The sequence below is a fragment of the Phacochoerus africanus genome, chromosome 6, assembly GCF_016906955.1.
Source record: "Phacochoerus africanus isolate WHEZ1 chromosome 6, ROS_Pafr_v1, whole genome shotgun sequence".
In the NCBI taxonomy this organism is placed as follows: Eukaryota; Metazoa; Chordata; class Mammalia; order Artiodactyla; family Suidae; genus Phacochoerus; species Phacochoerus africanus.
In genome coordinates this window covers 33,157,465-33,179,535 of record NC_062549.1, presented here as the reverse complement: position 1 = coordinate 33,179,535, position 22,071 = coordinate 33,157,465, and the positions used below count along the sequence as shown (strand labels likewise).

Sequence of the window (22,071 nt, the reverse complement as noted above, 5' to 3'; positions counted from 1 at the left end):
AAATAAAATTACTACAGGTTTAAATTACCTTCTAGTACAGAATGATTCCTAGTCTTTGTGTCTTTTTTTGACATGGCAATTTTGGGAGGGATGGTGGGGAGAGAGGAGCATTATTTGTGCATCATTTTCTGGAGATTTGCATATACAAGGTCTTCATCTTTCAAATGAAAGTTGAAAATGTCATGCATAAAATAAAATTAGGAGTTCCCATCGTGGTGCAGTGGTTAAAGAACCCGACTAGGAACCACGAGGTTTCCGGTTTGATCCCTGCCCTTGCTCAGTGGGTTAAGGACCCGGCATTGCCGTGAGCTGTGGTGTAGGTTCAGACTCGGCTCGGATCCCACATTGCTGTGGCTCTGGCGTAGGCTGGCGGCTACAGCTCCAATTAGACCCCTAGCCTGGGAACCTCCATATGCCATGGGAAGCGGCCCAAGAAATGGCAAAAAGACAAAAAAAAATTAATTTAGGCTGATACTGGTTTCATATAATCTTTTTATTATTTTGTACTTCTGAAGTGGTCAATGGATACTAAAATTAAAATATTCTCTTGAAAACTTTTCAACACTCAGATTGGGCCTTTATAAATTTGAATGCATGGGAAATACTTAACTAGGGAATAATTGAAAAAAAAATCATCAAAGTAAAGAGTTTAAAATGGGGGAAATAGTCATAAAAGGACAATATAACTCTCAATGGATTGGGAAGAAGAAATTGGAAACCTGGAAGGATCTGTAGAAAGTAGAGGGAAAGCAGTGGTGGTGTTAGAAATGATACGAATGACAATAAGAGGAGCTAGAAGCAGGGGAAGTGGCAGAGGAGAGGATGGGCAGCAGAGTGTGCCTGATGGTTGGGAAAACACTGCCAAGAGCAGTGAGGTGGTAAAAGTGAATGGAAGGAAAATTTAAGAAGACAGTAGCTATTAGCCATAATGTTATTTCTGAAATCATCTGGACTTGCCAGCTTGGAAGAATCAGAATATTTTCCAAAAATTTTTTTTTTCTCAGCTTGATATGAATTGTGTGGTCTAAATGGTTGAATTTTATTATTTCACTGTTGGTTAATATTCCTGTAAAAATAAGTCAACTTGAATTTTTATTGCATTTTTGTTTGAATAATCAAGTCTTTATTAGGAATCTTAGAGGGTGAAAATGACTTTATCTGTCTCTGCCCACACACAATGTTTCCAAGATCTACACTTCATTTTATAGAGAGAATTCTATAGATGAATACTACATAAGTAGTTGAATGGTGCTAAAACATATTCCTAAACCCTCATTTAAACTTGAAATTCAGGAGACCAAAACACAACATACTTTTGCATCTCTCTCTGCTCTTCAAACACTGACCTTTTCTCAGTTCTGTGTTGGGGATCATTTAAATGTAATTCTGAGAAGTATAATATTAACATCTAAGTAATTGGCTTTGGTAGCAAGGAATCCATGGTGTTATCTTTTTTTTTTTTCCTAATTTTTAGTTTTTTAAATGACTGAATACAGGCATTGAGAGATTAAGTGATAAATTAAGTGAGCAAAGATTGATTTAAACTCGTGTCTAGCCAAACTCTCAGCTCATGGAACACATTACTTTTTTATTAAATTTTTACAAAAACTGCTACTTCCTGTTTTATTACACCTTTAGGTCTCTTCTTAGTGAAGATTAAGAAACTTCTTACTGAGTAATTGAAAAGAAATGATAGAATGTTAAACTATCACCGTCTTTTACCGTTAGTCTCCATTTTATAGTGAAAGCAGTGCAGTAGATTTATCAATAAGAAACACAGCGAATCCTGTTATTTTAGAAATACTGTAGAACATGGTTTACACATTTCTGAATGTGTCTATTTTAAGTATAGGGCCCAGACGTGTCTTGGATGTAGGGTGCATTTGGTGTTCAGTATTGTGAGGCACTAATCAGCTAAGTACCATAATCCTCCTTACAGGGTACATTCTTACTTGACCTGAGCTATATACAGCCACATAGTAACAGTGTTAAAGAATAACCTTTTACTTAACAGGCCTATCACCAGAGGGCTTTATGATTCCATCTGTGAATGAGTTATGTTTTATGTGTAAATTTTTAGTAATTGAGTTTTGAAATAAAATGATTGTAAACCAGCAGAGACATTCAGATCATCTGATTAAGGATGGCTCCTATGATTTTGCTAAAGCTAGAAGGATTAAATGAAAGCACTGCCTGGCACAATGTTAATGTATTTTTGTCAACATGATGCTTCACGCTCGACAGATGTGCATTGATTGAGCGAAAGGTAAAACTATATAAATGTATTGAATACTGTATAATGTAAAAAAGGTTGATTTTTTTTCACATTTTATGATGAATGTAAATTGTTTGATTTGTCCAGAATTCCTTTTTGTAGGAATAATAGGAGTGGAATCTATATATTTTATGTTTTTCAGGATTGTATGCTTCTGTTAAATCCTTGATTTAATGTGTCTTAACAGCCTCAACTTTCAGAATTTGATTGCAGTGTTATGTTTATATGGTTAGCATCATGTAATTGAATTAATGAAGTATCATTTCAATTTATTTAGCAATGTCATGCTTTATTTAGCTTTTAAGAAGCTGGCAGTCTTTTCAGATTATTGATTATTCAGGTGTCATTTCTATTCTTTTATTTATAAAATGACAATTATTTAATAATTTCTACTAATAAACATTATAAGAGATTTTATATAGTCAGTGCTTAATTGTAGTGTCATATATTTGAATTTATAGAAATTAATAATCTTCACATTATTCACTTTTCTCAATCATATTATGATTCTTAAAAATTGCATAGATATGGGTAGTTAAAAATAAATGAATATTCAAGCTCAAGTTTCCATGTAAACTTTCAGTGTCCCTGTGAATTCTTTCAAAATCTTTACTGGATTATATTTTCAGAAACTAGATGATTATTTTATAGTGTATATGATCAGTATTGTAAGTAGTATAATAACACAAACTATATAGAATGTTAAAGTTTGTAAATATTAAACTAGAAACTAATGGAAAAACATCTTGAATTAATATACAGTGTATCAATTGAGCTTTCCTTTGGGAATTGTCAAAAGTGGCTCTAATTAGGAAAAAATCTTTTTTATTTGGAGTTTTCCTATCAGTCAATATGATTTTTAGACATTTTTTAAGAATTTTAGGAAATTTAAAGTTTTTAGGATTATAGGAGTTTTAAAGAGACTTGGTAGAGTTCTCACTCAAATGATTGTGCCTAATTAGACTAACCTTTACAATGAAGTGTCAGGTGTGAATATACAGCTAGAATATTTAGATATAGATTGAATAGTTAGTCCAAAACACAAAAAATTATAAGCAATAAGAAAGAAATGCTACTAATTAAAGTAGATGTAGGATATTTCTGTATGTCATTTTCTTTAAAAAAAATTTTTTTTTTTCCATAATGGATGATTTACACTGTTCTGTCAATTTCTACTGTACTGTATGTGATTTTCTATAAACTAGTTCCAGTTAAGACTAGTTCAATATAGTGAAAGGAAAAATAATTGCTGCAACCTAAATTTCAATAAAGAGAAGTAAAGTGAATAGATATTAGGTAAATACAAAGTGAATGTAAATATATACTGATATTGTTATATATTAGAGATTGATTGATACGTAGGAGTAAAACTTAAGGCACTACATAATAACACAAATACATTTTATTCTAAAAACAGGCATAATTCTGGATTTTGCCTCTTAATTTCTCATGGTCTTTGAAGTATTAGGTAAAATATAAGATCTTTGGTGAATTGCTCCATTTTTTCTGAATTAAAATTTATGGGCTAAATATCGTTAAATACTTTATGATTGTTTAGAGAAATATACAAATTGTCATTATATTCTTTTACCTATTAAGTATTTCCCATCTGATCATAATAAATGCTTATAAAGTCCAGTAGCAAAGATAGAGATTAAAGATACAATACTTAACATTTTCATAGATTTTCTTCATTTCCCCCAAAAATATAGTGTCTAAGAAATATAGCAGTTTTATTTAAAAAAAGTGTATATGAAATAATTAATGATATAATTGGTAAAAATTGTCTTGACAGAATATTTGAATATTTTGGCATAATTGATAGCAGATTTCATCATTGTTTGGTCAGAGTATTCTTAGAATAAAATATTATTACCTTTCTTCTAACATAGCTTTAATACTGTCACGTACTCTACCTGAAAGCATATTTTTAAAAAACCCAATTCCATGTTAAGTAATAGTAACAATAGTCATCCCAATTTCAGAAATCATGGTTACTAAAATCCAGTACGAATCAGTATCTACAGTATGATTCACATGCTTCAGGCAAGTTCCATAATCTCTATAACAAAGTGATTGCTGGATTTAATATTGAATTCAGTTTTCCTAAGGCATGATTTTTAAAAAGGACTCAAACGGCTTGCTAAGGACGATTAATAATAGACTTTCTTTATAGTAAACATTCTTATTTATCAGTGTAATGGAATATATTTTCTGTGTTATAAAGGCTTACTATATTCACTTTATATTCTACTTAACTTTCAAAATTAGTGTTAATTCTTCAGGGAATGAAGGTGTTCCTTTTTTCTCCCCATCTCTGTCCTAGGATGTTAAATGTATTACTTCTTTGGACTTAGGAGTAAAACAGATACTTCTAAGTTAAATGTTGTTAAATACTTTATGATTATTTAGAGAAGTATACAAATTGTCATTATATCCTTTTACCTATTAAGTGTTTCCCATCTGATCATAAATAAATGCTAAAATACAGATTACAAATAATTAATGCAAGAGAGATTTATAATTTACAAAGACATTTGTTCTAAATGTTTAGTTCTAAAGTGATTGACACTCGAAGCACATTTTTGCCAAAGTAATTTTAAGAACAATAGTATGAAGTCCAACAACAAAAGCCAAATTAACATATAATAGAGCTAAATTATAGTACTAATAAAAGCAGTTTCTCTGTTTTACTTCAGGTGCTATTTTACTGCCTTGGGAGTTGTAGGGGAAGAGAAGAACTAGACTGTTTTTAGCATATCAATGGATTTGAGTGTAGAAGAGAGCAAACCTTGAAAAGTATAGATAATATAAGGGAGAATTAATCAGTTTTTAAATTCAGCAGATTGAGCACCTACTAAGTACCAGCTCCTTAGATCCAGGTTGCCTGTCCTCTTGAAATTTAATGTTTAGGGAGTATTAAAGATATTTCTGGTTAGAAATGGCTAAGGTTACCTAGGGAAGAAGTGCAGTAAGGAAGAAGGCCATCGTTAAGTTGACCTTCCTTCAAATATCCATTATTCTGCATTAGTGGTATAGTGGTGAGTATAGCTGCCTTCCAAAATATCCAGTGTTCTCCTGAGCACTCTGAAAATTTTTACCTCACTTTCATGTATGGCTTTAAGTTACTCATTTTAGAAATTAATTTGTATTAACAATCTTATGCATGTAAGTATTTTTGATAATATTGTAAAACCAGTATTCATTTGTTCTGATTTAGTCTGCTTATTTTTCTTTTGACTTTCAACTGAGATAAAATACAATGAGGTATTTACCAAATATGGTAAATTTTAGTTTACTCAGTTTGGAAGCATGAAATCTTTTGAAAGGGAGGAGCATGTGAAAAAGTCTTAGTAGATGGCTTTTAGATGAGTTCTAGAGATGAACTACCCTAGAAAAAACCCTTTATTTAATAAAACAACAATTAAGAATTCAGTAGAGTTATATTTTATAAAACAACTCTGAAGGGAAAAAAAGCAAACAAACAGTAGCAACTTAATGAGAATACCCAAAACTTTTCCACAAAAGCTGTATATTTTATATAAATGGGATACATATTGTGTAACTATGTTATTCAGGTCTTAGTTCAAATGCAATTTTTAGAGAGACGTTCCTTGTTGAAAGTAGCTTTCCTCAGTCACTTTTTGTAATTTTACCCAGTTTCAGTTTTTTTCCATAGGACTTAACCACTATATGAAATTACCTTAATTTGTTTATATGCTTACTGTCTGTCTTCCCTACTAGAAAGAAAGCTTCTTGAGGGCAGAGACCTAATGTGTCATTGCTCTGTTGTATTCCTAACAGCCAGAATCACACCTGGCACATAAATAAATATTGAGTGATTGAATAAATATTAGAGATAAAAAGGTATGTTAGTCTTTTCTGGCTCAAAATTTGAAGTCTAGTGGACATAACAGAACACTAATTAGGTAATTGTGAATAGGGTGAATAGTTTCATGCTGGAAAACACAAAGGCACAAAAGTGAGCTCTAGCTGATGAGCTGATCTATACTGGTCTGCTGTAATGAAGAAAATTTGCTTTCATTTAACAAATATTTTACTTCCTTTTTTATGTCTATAAAATTCATACACATATATAGCTATAAATTTTCCTACTTAGTCTCCATTGAAATGTAAAGAAATTACTATTTATTTAATTCCAAATATAATTTTAAAAATTCTTTTCTTTGTACTATATAAATCTGAGAAACTAACTAGTCTTAGTCTTGGAACAGTATCAATATCTTTATATTTTATTGGCTATGACTAACATATTTTTAAAAAGAAATATATTTATTAATCCAGGTTGGAGAAAATTGTTTATTATTTTAAACATACTGAAGTGTATTTTAATTCCTACCATAAACTCTGCATCTAATGGAGGTTAGATGGTCACTTTGAGAAGGAAATGATTTAATTGCTTATTCTTTAGGGAAATTCTCATTTATTGCAGTGTGTGTGTGTGTATGTGTGTGTCTATGTAAGTAGATAAGTAGCTAGTTTATGAGATGTGAGTATATTGAAAATATGCACCTGTCAGTTAATTACATATTGATAAGAGTATCATTATTTTTTGCAATATTTTAAGCCTTCATTTTGGCGTATTAGCTTGATGAAGTTGTGATATCAATATGGTAAGATCACAATCTGTAAGAAATGGAAGAATGTTTTAGAATCATTCAGCTTCTTATAGTCAAGGGTCATCTCTTAATCATTTCTGCATTCTTAATTTATATTGTAGTATGTGGCATTTAGTTCTTACAAATACATATTTATTAAAGTAATATTTGAGTTGATGTATATAATCTATGTCTCTCGCTTTAAAGCACAGATTAAATGGCTATACAGATTCAAGTAACTGCTTAATAGTAAAACTAGGACTAAAACCCAGATTCCTTAACTCTAGTGCTCTTTTTTATGATACATTGCTACTATACTCGAGTAATTTTTCTTTGTTCATATGTATAAAAATAAGACCAAAAAGTAGAATGAATTATGCATAACAGACATAAAAATAGGATGTTATTTAGGCTAATACTGTATAATTTATTTTGTGTGCTCTGTTTTGATTATATATTTTAAACTGTAGGAGTCTATCATGTTATGTAAAAATTATAACCTAAAAGATTTGTAATTAAATCCTAAATGTTTTATATGTAACTATAAGAATGTAAATGTAAAAAAAGCACATACACTTGCTTAATCTTAAAACATTTACGGGAATAGATCAGCTCCTTCATTTACTGCAATACTTTCCCCTTAAAAATTCTGGGTTAGAGTCAACCCTAGCAATACACATTTGTGAGATTTGAAAGGTAGAAGAGTGTTAGAAACCATTATTGTCAAGCAGAGTTATTGGCAAGCACATGGGCAGATGTGAAAGTCTTAGTGGCTGCTGGGTTAAACTCCTCTTAAATGACCACTTGGTGCAGTAGGCAGCTGAGATAATTGATGGCAGTTTCCCCTAGACTCTTGGAATTCACAGCAGCTTCCTAATGACCACTTTGAGAACCCTTGTCTTTGTTCCCTAGGCTAAGAACAGCATTAACTTCTTGACCTTCATTCCTAGGCAGGTTCAACAGCTGTGTAGTTTTGATTTCCATGTCGAAATCCTTGTTCTCTGGAAAACCTAGAGTGACTTTTGTTTTTGTTAATGAACCATAACTGATGCATTCATTGGCAGACTGCATTCCAGATATGGGGAAAGGGATTCAGTGATATTGAAGAGACTTTAGAGGAGAATGATGATGGTGCTAGGCAAGGTTGTTTCATCTTATCCTTTCTCAGCTCTTCTTTTTGGGTCTAAAAAAATATTGTCTCAGAAATTCTTAACTGAGCTGTCTAATCTTGGTCATTTTCAACTTCAACTCCCCCACCCCCTCAATTTCATGTGTCCTGGCAAAATCTCTGGAACAGTTATTCAAAACCTTTTTTATCATCAGGATTTCAGGCCCTTTGCTTCTCATGGTTAGTAATTGACATTATCTGAGTTTGTACTGGAAAAGAGGACAATATGAGTATTTTGTTGACAAAGGCGATTACGTGTGAATGCAAGTTCTCTCAGTTTGTACTGGTGTTAGAGGGGAAGGTTAATATACACTCTCTTCCTCTGAGGCTGTAAAGATATGTTAGGGTCAGATGTGAAGACAGAAAAATGTCATGGAGCTGGTCTTAATTTAATGAAGATGGAATAAAAATAACAGATTTTTCTGACTTTTTGAAATGAGTAAATCATTGTTGGTGTTTATTTAAATTTCTTATCTCAAGTTAGAGCAGTAAAGAGTTGGAGATATGATGAAAAGATGAAGAGTTAAATGGACCTATCCTAGGAGTGTTGTAGGTAGATGATGAATGGAAAATGATTCTTAAAAGCCAATCCTTAGTTTTCAGCTGAAAGCATTCAACTTGAGCTGAATCACTTTGGCTTCATCATGTTTTCAAGTTACTATGAAATCAGGGTGTCAAGAATAGAGAGAAAGGAACGTGGAATTTTTCTAAGTTCTGAATAAGAGTTGGGAGGTAGCTTAAGTGTACTGAGCTAAAGAAATTAAAAATAAAGGCTGTTTTGCTGCAGCACAATATGATGATTATCTAATTTTAGGGCATAAGTATATTCCATATGGAGTGTGTCAGGCATTTAAGAACCATATTAAAAAGTAGCTTTTAAATTTCCTATTTGAGCTGAATATAATCAATATTAGTAAAGCTTTTGTTATGACATGACTTTAAAATAAATTTTTAAAAAAGAAGCAAAAGAACTATTTGAATTTATCCATCAACCTGCCAGTGAATCAGTAAAATGTGAAATTGCTTAAGTGCTGCTCTTTTCAACATTCTTTTTATTTGAATACTTAGGAAAAGAAGTCCATCAGTGCCCAGAGATCAGAACAGAAGATACGACCAAAGGGAAGAAACAGAGGAATATTCACAGTATGCTACTTCAGACAGCGTGATGCCTAGATCTCCATCAGATTATGCTGATAGGAGGTCACAACGTGAACCTCAGTTTTATGAAGAGTCTGATCATATAAATTATAGGGACTCCAACAGGAGAAGTCATAGGCATTCCAAAGAATATATTGTAGATGATGAGGATGTGGAGAGCAGAGATGAATATGAGAGACAAAGGAGAGAGGAGGAATACCAAGCGCGTTATCGAAGTGATCCGAATTTGGCCCGTTACCCAGTAAAGCCACAGCCCTATGAAGAACAAATGCGTATTCATGCTGAAGTGTCACGAGCCAGGCATGAGAGAAGGCACAGTGATGTTTCCTTGGCAAATGCTGAACTGGAAGACTCCAGGATATCTATGCTAAGGATGGAACGACCATCGAGGCAAAGATCTGTATCTGAACGTAGAGCTGCCATGGAAAATCAGCGATCTTACTCAATGGAAAGAACTCGAGAGGCTCAGGGACCAAGCTCTTACCCACAAAGGACCACAAACCATAGTCCTCCTACCCCCCGGAGGAGTCCAATACCCGTCGATAGACCAGACATGAGACGTACTGACTCACTAAGAAAACAACACCACTTAGATCCTAGTTCTGCTGTAAGGAAAACAAAACGGGAAAAAATGGAAACAATGTTAAGGAATGATTCTCTCAGTTCTGACCAGTCAGAGTCAGTGAGACCTCCACCACCAAAGCCTCATAAGTCAAAGAAAGGAGGTAAAATGCGCCAGGTTTCATTGAGCAGTTCAGAGGAGGAACTGGCTTCTACACCTGAATACACAAGTTGTGATGATGTTGAGATTGAAAGTGAGAGTGTAAGTGAAAAAGGTAAGCACCGTATTCTAATCACACATTTCCCTGTAATTGACTCGATAAGGCTTTTCTTTTTAGGTTGTATTTCTGAGTAGACATTTAATGGTTAGGCACACTACGTTTATTTTAAAGTTTTTTAATGGTGCTTGTTATGTGAAGAAAATTTCAAGTTATAAAAAATGACTATCCTCTGTAATTCTCATAGAAGAAAAGTCTATTGATTTTTTTTTTAAGTTGTCTTTTTGCTTTGTTTCTGAAAATGTTCTTGCATCACTTGGTGGCATGTTTAAAAATACCTATTTAGCTGTAGTTGTAAAAATAACATTTTTTTGTACTTTCCTTTAAAAGGAACAATATGTTTACTATAGAACATCTGAAAAATTTCTCAGTGTTAAGAATGACATATAAGCTGTCCACAATCTTTTCCCCCAAATATAACAATTACTAACATTTTGTTCTATTTTCTTCCCTTTTTCTGATGCATGTATATTTTACATATTTAGGAAATTGGTATCATACTATATAATTTTGTATCCTTATTTTTTTCAGTTGATACTTGTCATTAGCTTTTTTCTCCAAGCCTTTATATGTTTTTCAGAAATGTTTTAAATGGCTGCACTAATGTTCTATCATAAGGATGTACCACAAACTATTCATTTATTTCGGATCATTGCAGTTGCTTTCAATTGTTAGTATAAATAATATTATAATGGCTATCTTTTTGTATATTTTTTTGCCTATGTATCTGAGTGCTTCACAGATATATATCCATGCTTTGATTCTTTTAAACTTTTAATTCAGATTACGAATCTGCTCTCCAGAAAGGTTAAAACACTCCATTTTTCTATCAGATGTGCTTGAGTTTTCAGTCTTGGTGCACCAAATTTTTGCTGGTTGAATAGTTGACAAAAATGCTATCTCTTTGGTCATTTTAATTTATTTTATTTATTTATTTATTTATTTTGTCTTTTGTTGTCATTGTTGTTGTTGCTATTTCTTGGGCCGCTCCCGCGGCATATGGAGGTTCCCAGGCTAGGGGTTGAATCGGAGCTGTAGCCACCGGCCTACGCCAGAGCCACAGCAACTCGGGATCCGAGCCGCGTCTGCAACCTACACCACAGCTCATGGCAACGCTGGATCGTTAACCCACTGAGCAAGGGCAGGGATCAAACCCGCAACCTCATGGTTCCTAGTTGGATTCGTTAACCACTGCGCCACGACGGGAACTCCAGAAAATGCTATCTCTTTGGTCATTTTAATTTAAATTTGTGAAGATAAATATTTTGTATGTTTGTTGGTGTTTAATATATTCTTCTATGAACTTTCTGTGCATTTTTTAAATTTCTTCTGCCCATGGTCCTATTGGATATTAATTAGTTTTGCTCTTATTAATTTATAAAGTACTTTTGTATGGTTAGAATTTTATCCATTTAACTGGCATCTGTTCCAAATCTGTGTTTCCCATTATGATGTTTAGCTACTAATTTCCTTTGGTCATTTGGAAATACTGGATTTAATGTAGCCAGATTTTTGCATATTTGGTTATTTTTTCATTCTTTTATCCTTAGAAACTCTTTACTCATCCCCAGATCAGTTAACTATTTAGCTATATATTTTCTTGTGTTTTTATTATTTTTTTAACCTTTAACTTTTTTAATCTTTCTGTAATTTATTTTTATGTTTGCCAGAATATACCTGATAGGTATCTAACATACCCATGTACCAACAACACATTCTCCCCCCAAAAATACACACACACACAGTTTTCTGACACTATTTGATTAATAATCAATTTCTTCTTTGTAAGAAACAATAGGACTCAATAAGGAGTTCAAGAAAGCAGCTAGATACGAAATTAATATAGAATCATTTTTTACTATACCAAAATAATTAGTTAGAAAACATAAATGAAAGGCTGTTCCCATTTTGATCTAAAAGCAGAATATGTGATTTTAAAATAACAAGTACTCAAAGGGATGGTTAGAGTTTAGCTCATTATAGCATCTTAACAAAAGAATAGTACATTTTTAGGGAGTTTTTGTTGTGGCTTAGCAATTATGAACCCAACTAGTATCCATGAGGATGCAGGTTCGATCCCTGGCCTTGCTCATTGGGTTAAGGGTCCTGAGGTGCTATGAGCTGTAGTGTAGGTTGCAGATGTGGCTCCGATCTAGCGTTGCTGTGGTTGTGGTTGTAGGCCAGCAGCTACAGCTCCCACTTGGCCCCTAGCCTGGGAACTTCCATATGCCGTGGGTCAGGCCCTAAAGATAGACCAAAAAAAAAAAAAATTTTTTTTTGGGAGGTGGCAAAACAAAGGCAAGAAACTTCTTGAGTTTCTAGGGCTGCAAATTGTGGGAAGGGAAATTTATGGGGGGACTAATGGAAGATAAGGGCTAACTAGTAAAGTGTGTTATGCACGCTCCTCTGGAACCATCTCTGGACTGACAAAGAGTAATTAACTTTTGTCCTTTCTGTTAGAGAGGGCACCAGGGACATGTTTACAAATTTATATTCTGCTTTTAAGCAACTATAGGGAGGACAGGGAGCTTTCCTTGTATTTGGTTCTTCTCAGTTGCCTTCAGCTTGAAATAATCCTTATTCCAAATTTGGCATGTTGAAACAAATAAATGATAGAGACATAGAAAGCACTACAAACCAAGGGGGAAGAGATAAATTGTTGAACAAATTGGCTTGGGAAAAATGAATATACAGTGAAAACAATCGAACTAGAGCCTCATTTTATACAAGTTGCATTTAAATGATAAATAATAAGAAAAGTGTGTTGATTAAAATTGAAAGATTATAAAGAGAAACTGCAGATCTTAATTTTATCTTAGATCATATAGAAAATTTATTTCCCTGTGGGTGTACTTCCTAAGTATATTTAATAATCTTTAGTTTGGTCATATTCCATATTTGCCTGAATGTATCATACTACATAAGAAAGATAGTTTTGTTATATAAAGCGGTTTGGTTTAGATTCTGTTGTGTACATCTGTTATTCTTTGCTAAATCGATGCCTTTACTTTTACCGCATAAAGACATAAAAAACAAAACAAATGTAACAGTCCAGTGTTTGAAAGCTTTTTATATGTGGTATTCTTCTAAGGGCTTATACTTATATCAGAATTTTGAAGTATGTACTTATAAAAATCTCACATAAATAAAAAGCTATAAATGAATTGGATTAAAGTCCTATGTAATACTATTTAATTATGGAAAGAAATCATATTTATCCATATTTATCTATCCATCATTCACATCTGTATTTTCCCCTTACTTGAACTTCTAGTAGATAGATAGTCCTCCTTCTCATCTAATAATTTGTTACACAATTTGGTTTTCTACCAACATATGCTTCCAGGGGGCAATCATAATTTAATTCAGCTTTGGCCAAAGAACTCCAAATAACCTTTTCCTATTTGATATTACCCTCAATGTGAGGAGAAGTTTTAGCTGTTGAGAAACTGGAATAATATGGAAAAGAAATTAAATTGTATCAGGTCTTGATTTTTCATCATTAGAGTAACATTTTTGATTGTCTGTAGGAAAAATGTCGATCTAATTTGAAAATAAGCTTCTTTTAAAGATATCTAACATTGTGATTTATATTCATCCTTGATAGTTAACTAATGTTTGAAAATTTTTCCTACCAGTTAAAGAAATTTTGTTAGTGGTATTTTCCCCTATATATTTGTATGTGGATACATCATTCTCATGAGGATCAACCAGCTTTTAAAAGATAGTCATCCCTTTGCTTTATTATCCCCTGGGCTACATAACTCCAAAGAATGTATTTTACAACTGAGACGTCTTTCTCATTGTCCTTACTTTTCTGTCCATTTTCATTCTTGTGCACAGTCTTTCTAAAATGTGGAAAGCAAATTTGGATTTAGTAATCTAAAGCATTAGCCAGCAGTTAGCAGCAGGCAACATTGTCATTGCAGAAGGATTCTTTGCAGGCCCTTGTAGGTCATATTATAACTTCTGCTACATAGCAGGATCTTTCCTCATCTTTAAATAATAAAAATTCCTTTGATAATCCACGACAAGCTTAGAGTTTACTTATTTTTTTTTCCTCTGCTGTCCTGTTGGTTAGTCTTGTTGTTATTGTTTAATCTCAGCTTTATGAGTGCTTTGGTGACGTTACTTTTCTCTTACTCATTGTCACTTTGGATAGATCTCAGTATTTTAATATGCAGAATTTTATCCAAATTTAGAGTGGATGTCATCTCACTCACTATGTTCTTTAAATGATCCTGATAGTTACAATTTATGAGTGATTGGACCATTATTTGTGTAGCAGTAACAGGGAGGTTTTATGGAAAGCTCACAAGTTTTGGAATCAAAGAGGAACTCAAGTCCTGGCTGTGTTATTCACGAACTACCTGATCGTGTTCTATGTACTTGACTACTCTATTTCCTGGGCTATAAATATAATGATATGTTCATTGTTTGGCAATTGTAGGGATATCTATCTGTATATCTCTATCTATCTATCTATCTATCTATCTATCTATCTATCTATCTATTATCAGTAGTTATTTTATATATATATGTGTATATATATATATATACACGCACACACACATATATATATAGGCATTAAAAACATTTTTAGATTATTTACTTAATGTTCTGTGATAGTCAAAGATAGTTGAGATTTCTATAAGATAACTTTCCAGAGTTTCAAATGAAAGTACAATTATGGTTAAATGGATTGTGGTCATTTGTGTTTGCTTCTCTTCTTTGAGGATCCGCCTTATGTTGAATGAGGTTTGTATTTCCAGGCTGAGAAGAATATAATTTTTAACTTGTTGAGATACAATTTGGAGATGTAATCCAATGTCTCACTAAATACTACATACATACTCCTTTTACTGTCAAATTTTTAGAGTATCATATTTTTTAGAGCCAATTATTTGCAGAGAGTTGGGTTGGATCTAATGGAAAATGTAGAGAAAATGAGTTAAATATTCTTTCTATCCTCAAGAAATTGGCAGTCTAAAATAACTCACAATATAAGCCCATTGTACCATGGGTACTATAGAACTTTAGAAGAGAGAAGCATTGGTCATCTCCACTGATTTTATATGATTTGTTTGTTTCATTAACACTTGTCTCTCAACTCAGTAGGATATAGTTTGCTTTTCACAGGGCTATAGTGATTGCTTCCTTGTATTTTGCATTGGATAAGAAAACTGCATACTTTTTTGTCTTTGCACTATGGAGGGAAATAAGTCTTAGATTGCTGATGTCACAGTATCACTGAATTTAAGTGTTGCACATTTCTCCCAAAGTTTATGTTTTCATAAACTTTAAAAAGTACTATTGACTTTCCAAATTTGTTTATGCTTTCTCTATTAAATAATCTAGAGCATATTTCGCAGTCTTTCCACTGTTGACATCTGGGGCTGGATAATTGTTTTGTGTGGTTATCTTATGTATTATAAGGTGTTCAGCGGCAACCTTGGCCTCTACCTACTTGATGCCAGCAGCATTCCCACTCTCAGTTGTTACAACTCAAAATATCTCCTGATGTTGCCAAATACTCCTTTTGGAGCAAAGACCCCATTGCTAACCCCAACCCTTCATCCTTAGCTCCTCCTTTTATTTTCCTTCCCTCAGTATTTTCAGAACCAATTGAGAGTCATAATTTGTATTTTAAAAATAGGGGGACTAGAATAGGATAGAATAGAAAATAACAAACTAAACGGCACAGAGTGAAGGCATTTGATCTGTAAGATGCTGTGTTTGTGTTGCATGTGTACTCTATAGGCTTATAATGTAAAATATAATTCTTACTGTGGATCATGGCCAAAGATGTTTTAAAGCTATTCCCTTATGTTAGGATTTTGTGACTCACTTGATACTAGTTTTTCCTGCTTCTTTCATCTCCTCTACGTGGCCTACTGGAAAAAGATCTAAAGATGATGTTCTATGGCTAATTGATGTCTCGTAGACACCATACACTTTCGTATTCGTTATACTTTAACCTTAATATTATAATGTGACATTAACATTTGAAATTACATGGTTATGTTGTCAACCATTTATCCAGTTGCAGAAAAGATATTCAGTTTGATCTGTTTAAGCATGAAGATTAATCACGGAGAGTTAGTTTCCCTTGTCTTCCAGGTTGTTTGATTGTTTCAGGTCTCTTGTTTCCTCTGTAAAATCTTGAGACTGGGATAGTAAATGCAGGAATACATGCGTATGGCAGTCTGCTAAGCTTTAAGTTGTGATATGTTTGATGTAATTATCAGACTCTTTAAAGTAGCACATCTGCTTCCTTTGACTTATTTTTGGAAAAGGATGTATGTAGATATGAAGATGGGGCAATTTGGAGAACAGACCAGAAGAGGAAGAAGAAATGATAGACTGCAAACCTCCAGATAGAAGCATGGGTCTTAAAATATTAAAGACAAATCCCAAAAGATATTAGCTAAGGTGTCGGTATCAATAGTGAAATGTATCCTCCTGTATAAGCTCAAGTTTTTGCAGTTTTTAAGTAATTAATTTACCGTATGCATTTATAAAGAAAGTAGAATATTGAAATGATAGATAGTATACATTAGAAATTTGAAAAATGTTGATTTATGGTATTTGATAGTAATTAAATATGTAAGGAATTCTGAACCATGTAGACTAAAATTTTTTTAGAATAAATTGTAATGGAAAATTTAAAAAATCTTCAGTTAGCTATTTTATTGCTAAGACTTTCACAAGTAAAATGTTTTAGATTTATTACTCTTGTATATTCACTTATTGTATTGGCAAAATAATTTTATGCTAAATAATTCAAATTTTAACATGAGTCTTAGCACTTCATCTTGATTTTAAAAAATCCAATCACATTAAAGTTACATGTATTTAATTAATTATTCTGTTCATTATACATCACGAAATTATTTCATGTCTCTTCTTTAAAAAGTATACTTTTTATGAGATGATAAATCAAATTGCAAATACAGATTATGAAGCTGATTTCAGACTTGAAATTATATGTAAACAGATTAAGCAGCTAAACTAACTCATAGTTAATTTGTAAAGTGCATAGCCAGAAGGTAGATTTATAAATGGGAAGAAAGAGTTTTTGTTTCTTGACAAATTGAAGCATATTAAATGTTTAAGATGATAATTCCTTCTAATTTCAAAAATATTTTCTTGTTAATTATGGATGAAACATTATGTTAAGCATTTGCCTAAAGATGATTTTAATGGAAAACTTAGTACCCAAGGAAAAACCAAGAAAAAAATCATATAAGTTTCAGCTTGGGGGGATATTTGAGAGGATGCTTAGCTAGTTGAATGAAAAATTAAAAGTAGAATTAAATGATAGACTAGTTGTTGAGTTAGTTTGGAAAATGTTAGCTTTTAACTTATAATGAAGCCCCTATTAAATTGAATTAGAATATAGCAGATGATGCCTAGATATTGCTATTTTGTACAGCTTTAAAAATTTAATGATAGCAATGGATATAAAACTACAAATCTTTGTGAAGAGCATATAGCTATTAATTGGTTAGAGGCATATCAGAGCAAATACCCTAATGATGTTATAAATGCTGTACAAGCCAATTATATTTGACTTAAAAAAAGCATTGAAATAGCAGAAAAGTTTGGTCTCAGACTCTTCAATATTTTGAGAAGTATATAGTTGATTCATTCATTCTTTATTTCAATTTACTAAAATATGTTAAATGTCAGTAATCTATAGTACTAGAGTGAAATGAAAAAAAGCATTTCCTGTCACCCTAGAATTGCAGCTCTGTGGAACAGGAATAAGAACTTGTGTTGCAGCTTTGACTGCATTTATGCTAGCTGACTCATCTAAGAAAATTGTACATCCGATGGGCTTTTGATTTTGTTAGCTTGTTCTTGAAGCTGTCTGTCTGTTTTCCTTTCCAAGGTGTATCCATGAGAAGGACTTCTTGAGGAAATATTTGGGGTATAGGGAGGTGATCTCCCTAATACTGCTTATTTTCCTCTTTTTGTAGGGCTTAGCTTGCTTAATAACTCTTTCAGGAGCAAAAAAAAAAAAGTGAGCCTGACACAGTAAGCATGGAGTCCTACAGTATGAGAATGATGTTTATTCTGTCAGCACAGGATCTAATGCAATATAAGTGAAAGTTTCATTTCATAGGAATCTAAGATGCTCCTGATACTTATTTTTTGTCCCAATCTTGAAGTGTATAATTATTATCTTAATTCATATAATGTATTGTTGAATAAAATAGTGAAATCTATGAAAATTGTGAACTTTATTGAATGATCAAGATAAGAACAAGTTAGACTATATGTGAGATGAAGGACATAAAAAAAAAAAAAGAAAAGAAAAGAAAACTAAAAGAGAATAAAAGGATGTTAGGAGTTCCCATCGTGGCTCAGGGGTTAATGAATCCAACTAGTACTCATGAGGATATGGGTTCGATCCCCAGCTTTGCTCAGTGCATGAAGGGTCTGTGTTGCCAGGGGCTGTGATGTAGGTCGCAGATGCGGCTTGGATCCCACATTGCTGTGGCTGTGGTGCAGGCTGGCAGCTGTATCTCCGATTTGACCCCTAGCCTAGAAACCTCCATATGACATGGGTGCATCCCTAAAATGATAGGAAAAAAAAAAGGATTTTAAAATTCTGGGTTTAGAGTAAATGAGTATGAGTATGAATGGAATATGTTGTAGTCTCTTCAAACCAAATGCTTTTAGGTATGCTTATGTTTTACAAAATAGTACACAGATACAGAAGTGTGTGTATGTGAATGTATGAATGTATACACAGTGTGGACAGAATCAGCAGTTCAATGGAGTTTAAAAATTTTTCTAAGAGATGATTGTAGAACCACTTTATTTCAGCATATCCTACATGTTGGGAGTCTTTTTAATTTTTTTTTATTAAAGTATAGATGATTTACAATATTCCTTCAATTTCTGCTGTACAACAAAGTGACCCAATCATACATAATATACATTCTTTTTTTTCATGCTATCTTCTGTTATATTCTAACCCAAGAGATTGGACGTAGTTCCCCGTGCTATACAGTAGGATTCCATTGCTTATCCATTCTAAATGTAATGGTTTGCATCTACCTTCTCCAAACTTCCTGTCCATCCCACTCCCTCTCCCCTCTGCCCTGGCAAGTGGTCATATATCCATACATGTTGGGAAATTTTTAAAGAAAAAATTTATTTTCCATGGGGCCATTGACCTTTGCTTTGTAATTAAGGATATCTTGGTTTTGATAACCCTAGAATTTGGGCCTCATATTCTATTCTTGAGATAATATAAAGGGGCAACATTTCAAATTTTACTGAAAAAACAGGAAATATGTGTTTCTAATTTTAACCTTTATGTATTTTCCCAAAAAATAATTTTATAAGTGACAATAAGTGATAACTTTTTTATTTATTAGATTCAGCAAATTTAAGGAGCCAGTTATAGCCCCTAAGCTAGGTCTTAGATCCTGTGGTGTAAAAGACATATGCCTGTTTTAATCTGTGAAAAATTTTTAAATTTCATTTACATTTTTGGATAATAATTTCTTTGGTTAGAAATTTCTTGGTTAACAGAGTTCTATCCTCTCTCTTAGCACTTTATACATGTCATTGCATTTTTTTCCATGTTAAGAGTCTTACTACCTTCCTATGGGCTGCTCCTGTGTCTGCATAGCAAGAGATTTGGACAGAAGTTGTTCTCAGATATCTTCAGTTTTTAAGGCTTTCACCCTTTGCTAATCAATCTGTGTATAATGTTGGGGACACATTGAGAGTAGAGCTGGTTTTCACGTCAGTTGCATTTTACTTGCGACTAGAACCTCTGGGGATTTATCCTGAACATGGTATAACTTCCTAGTCAGTCTGATATTTGTGGAGAATTTATCAGGCTTTTTTTTTTCTGTAGGTCTCTCATTTACAAAGTTTCTCTATCAAATTCTGGCTGGTCTGCCATTCACCCTATTTAGGACTGCAGTCTTAGTAGCCAGAGCTGCTGGCTTTCTCTCATAGTTTCCTATTCTTCTAGCTGATAGAGCCATCATCCCACCCCAAGTCAAGTAGCAAAGCTCCTGTTACAGAGCGGCTGGTTTTCTGAGCCAGCCTTGTACTGCTAAAACTAGTGATCCTTCATGTGTGTACTGTACCAGAAGGGGCTTGTGGGACCAACAACCTCAGCTAAGAAGGTGACAGACTTCTGTTGCTATTATCTGAAACTCCAGAATCTTTCTCAATTTTTTATGTGCTTTTGTTTGATTTCCACAGCCATGCATTCTTGTTTTTGACAATTTCATCCAAGCTTCTACTTGGTGTTTTGTGAAGAGAACTAGTTGATACTTCAAGGCACTAAACCAGAAATCCCTCCTTTATCATTATTTTGTGAGTCTGGAATTCAGGCAGGGTTCAGCTGTGTAATTTTCTTCTCCATTGGTTGTTATGTGGAATATAGTCAAAAATACCGAAATAATTTAGTAGCTAGACTTATTTTGTTGACCATTTTGTAATGTATAAAAAATATTGAATCACTATTTCAAGTCAGTTATACTTCCATAAAATATAAAATGAAACAAAATGGGAACATAATGTGTTGAATAAAAAATAAAGATGCGTCATCTTGCATCCTCATTTTTTATTTAATCTTTGTCAGTTGGAGAGGATATTTTCAGGGGCTTCCAGTTGACCCATATGGCAGTACTTAATCCCACAGCCCAAGGAATATTAGTCCTTCCAAAAGACAGATTTGTCCCCTTGGGGACTACTGTAATTACCTCTGTTGCAGCTCAGTAATTTGAAGCTGGTATAGATCTTCAGGGATGACTTAATTGAGGCAGGGGTCAGGAGAGCTCCATGTGGGTTCTCTGGGGAAGGAGCATAACTTCTTGAGTAAAGGACTCAGCTATGAGTAGTGAGTATGCAATACCTGTGGCAGCTTGAGGGGTGAGTGTGGTTCTGTTGGTTCATATGGGTGGTCTACAACTCCATCCACTAAGATTTTGTTCTCAGTATTTTCCCTTTATTTCTATAAGAAGGATGTAACAATTTTAAGCATCCTGTACTCATATTCCCTTTTAAAACTGAGGCAAGCTTTTCTAGAAGCTTCCTCTGTGTACTTTTTCATGTGTTTTTGGTCATAATGGTTATTCATGCCAGTTCCTAACTAATCACTGGCACTGGAGTTAACCAATACGGGCTTAGAGTTCACAGTTCTAAAGGGATAGAAAGTGATTGCTAGGTAGAGAACCAGTTGTGCCTGCCAAAATAAGATATTCTTTGTAAGGGTTATAAGACTGCATAAAGGGAAGAAGTTCAGATGTCCAAAAATAATGTACTGGAGCTGAGTTGTTCCAACTTGTGAGAACTAATTGTGTGGATCTTTTCCCAGCTCCACATTCAATGATACAGTGTTGGTAGGTCAAAACTGGCTTGAGTGAAGGTAGTTGCACTATGGAACTAGACAAATGTTATAAAACAGGGCCTGTTTTCCCCCTAGAAAACAGGTTGTTAAAAATTCACTGAAGTCTATTTGAAGTTGATAATTATGAAGACTATGGTAACAAGGAAAATTATCCAGGCTATAATGTAAACTTAATTTAGAAGCTGAATTGAAAGTTACATCTATGTTAAAATGACATGCATATAAAACCAGAAAGAAATAAGGATAAAGTGGAAGTAGTGGTAGCAGTTTATAAAACAAACAAAAAAAATAATGTAGTTTCATTAGTATGGCTATAATATTTATGCAATAAAAATGAAAAAAGGAAACTATTAAGTTGCCTTACTATATTCCATTTGTAGTGATTATTCCCCACACCCTATGTACTCTCAGAGTACATATCAAAAAATACTGTGAATATAATCTTATGCATTAAATAGGTCATACTTAATGCCAAAAATATGTTAAAAAATCCTTTATTTACTTTATAACAACATTCATTTCCCTATAACATTTTCCTCACAACTCCACCAAATTTACTAAGGTGTTGATTTTTTCATGCTTTCATGCCTTATGCTTCATCTTTCTTTGTATTTTCATTAAAATTC

General features: G+C 33.1%; 1 protein-coding gene across 37 annotated transcripts in view; it reads left to right on the top strand.

Annotated features, from left to right (window-relative positions):
* The window catches only part of RIMS2 (regulating synaptic membrane exocytosis 2), a 621,959-nt gene that overhangs the window by 287,989 nt on the left and 311,899 nt on the right, over nucleotides 1-22,071 (top strand). For all 37 annotated transcript variants that reach the window (XM_047783459.1, XM_047783448.1, XM_047783463.1 and 34 more), the window contains one exon: nucleotides 9,131-10,056. In XM_047783459.1, coding sequence (XP_047639415.1) covers nucleotides 9,131-10,056 — 926 coding nt within the window. The remainder of the gene's footprint in view (nucleotides 1-9,130; nucleotides 10,057-22,071) is intronic.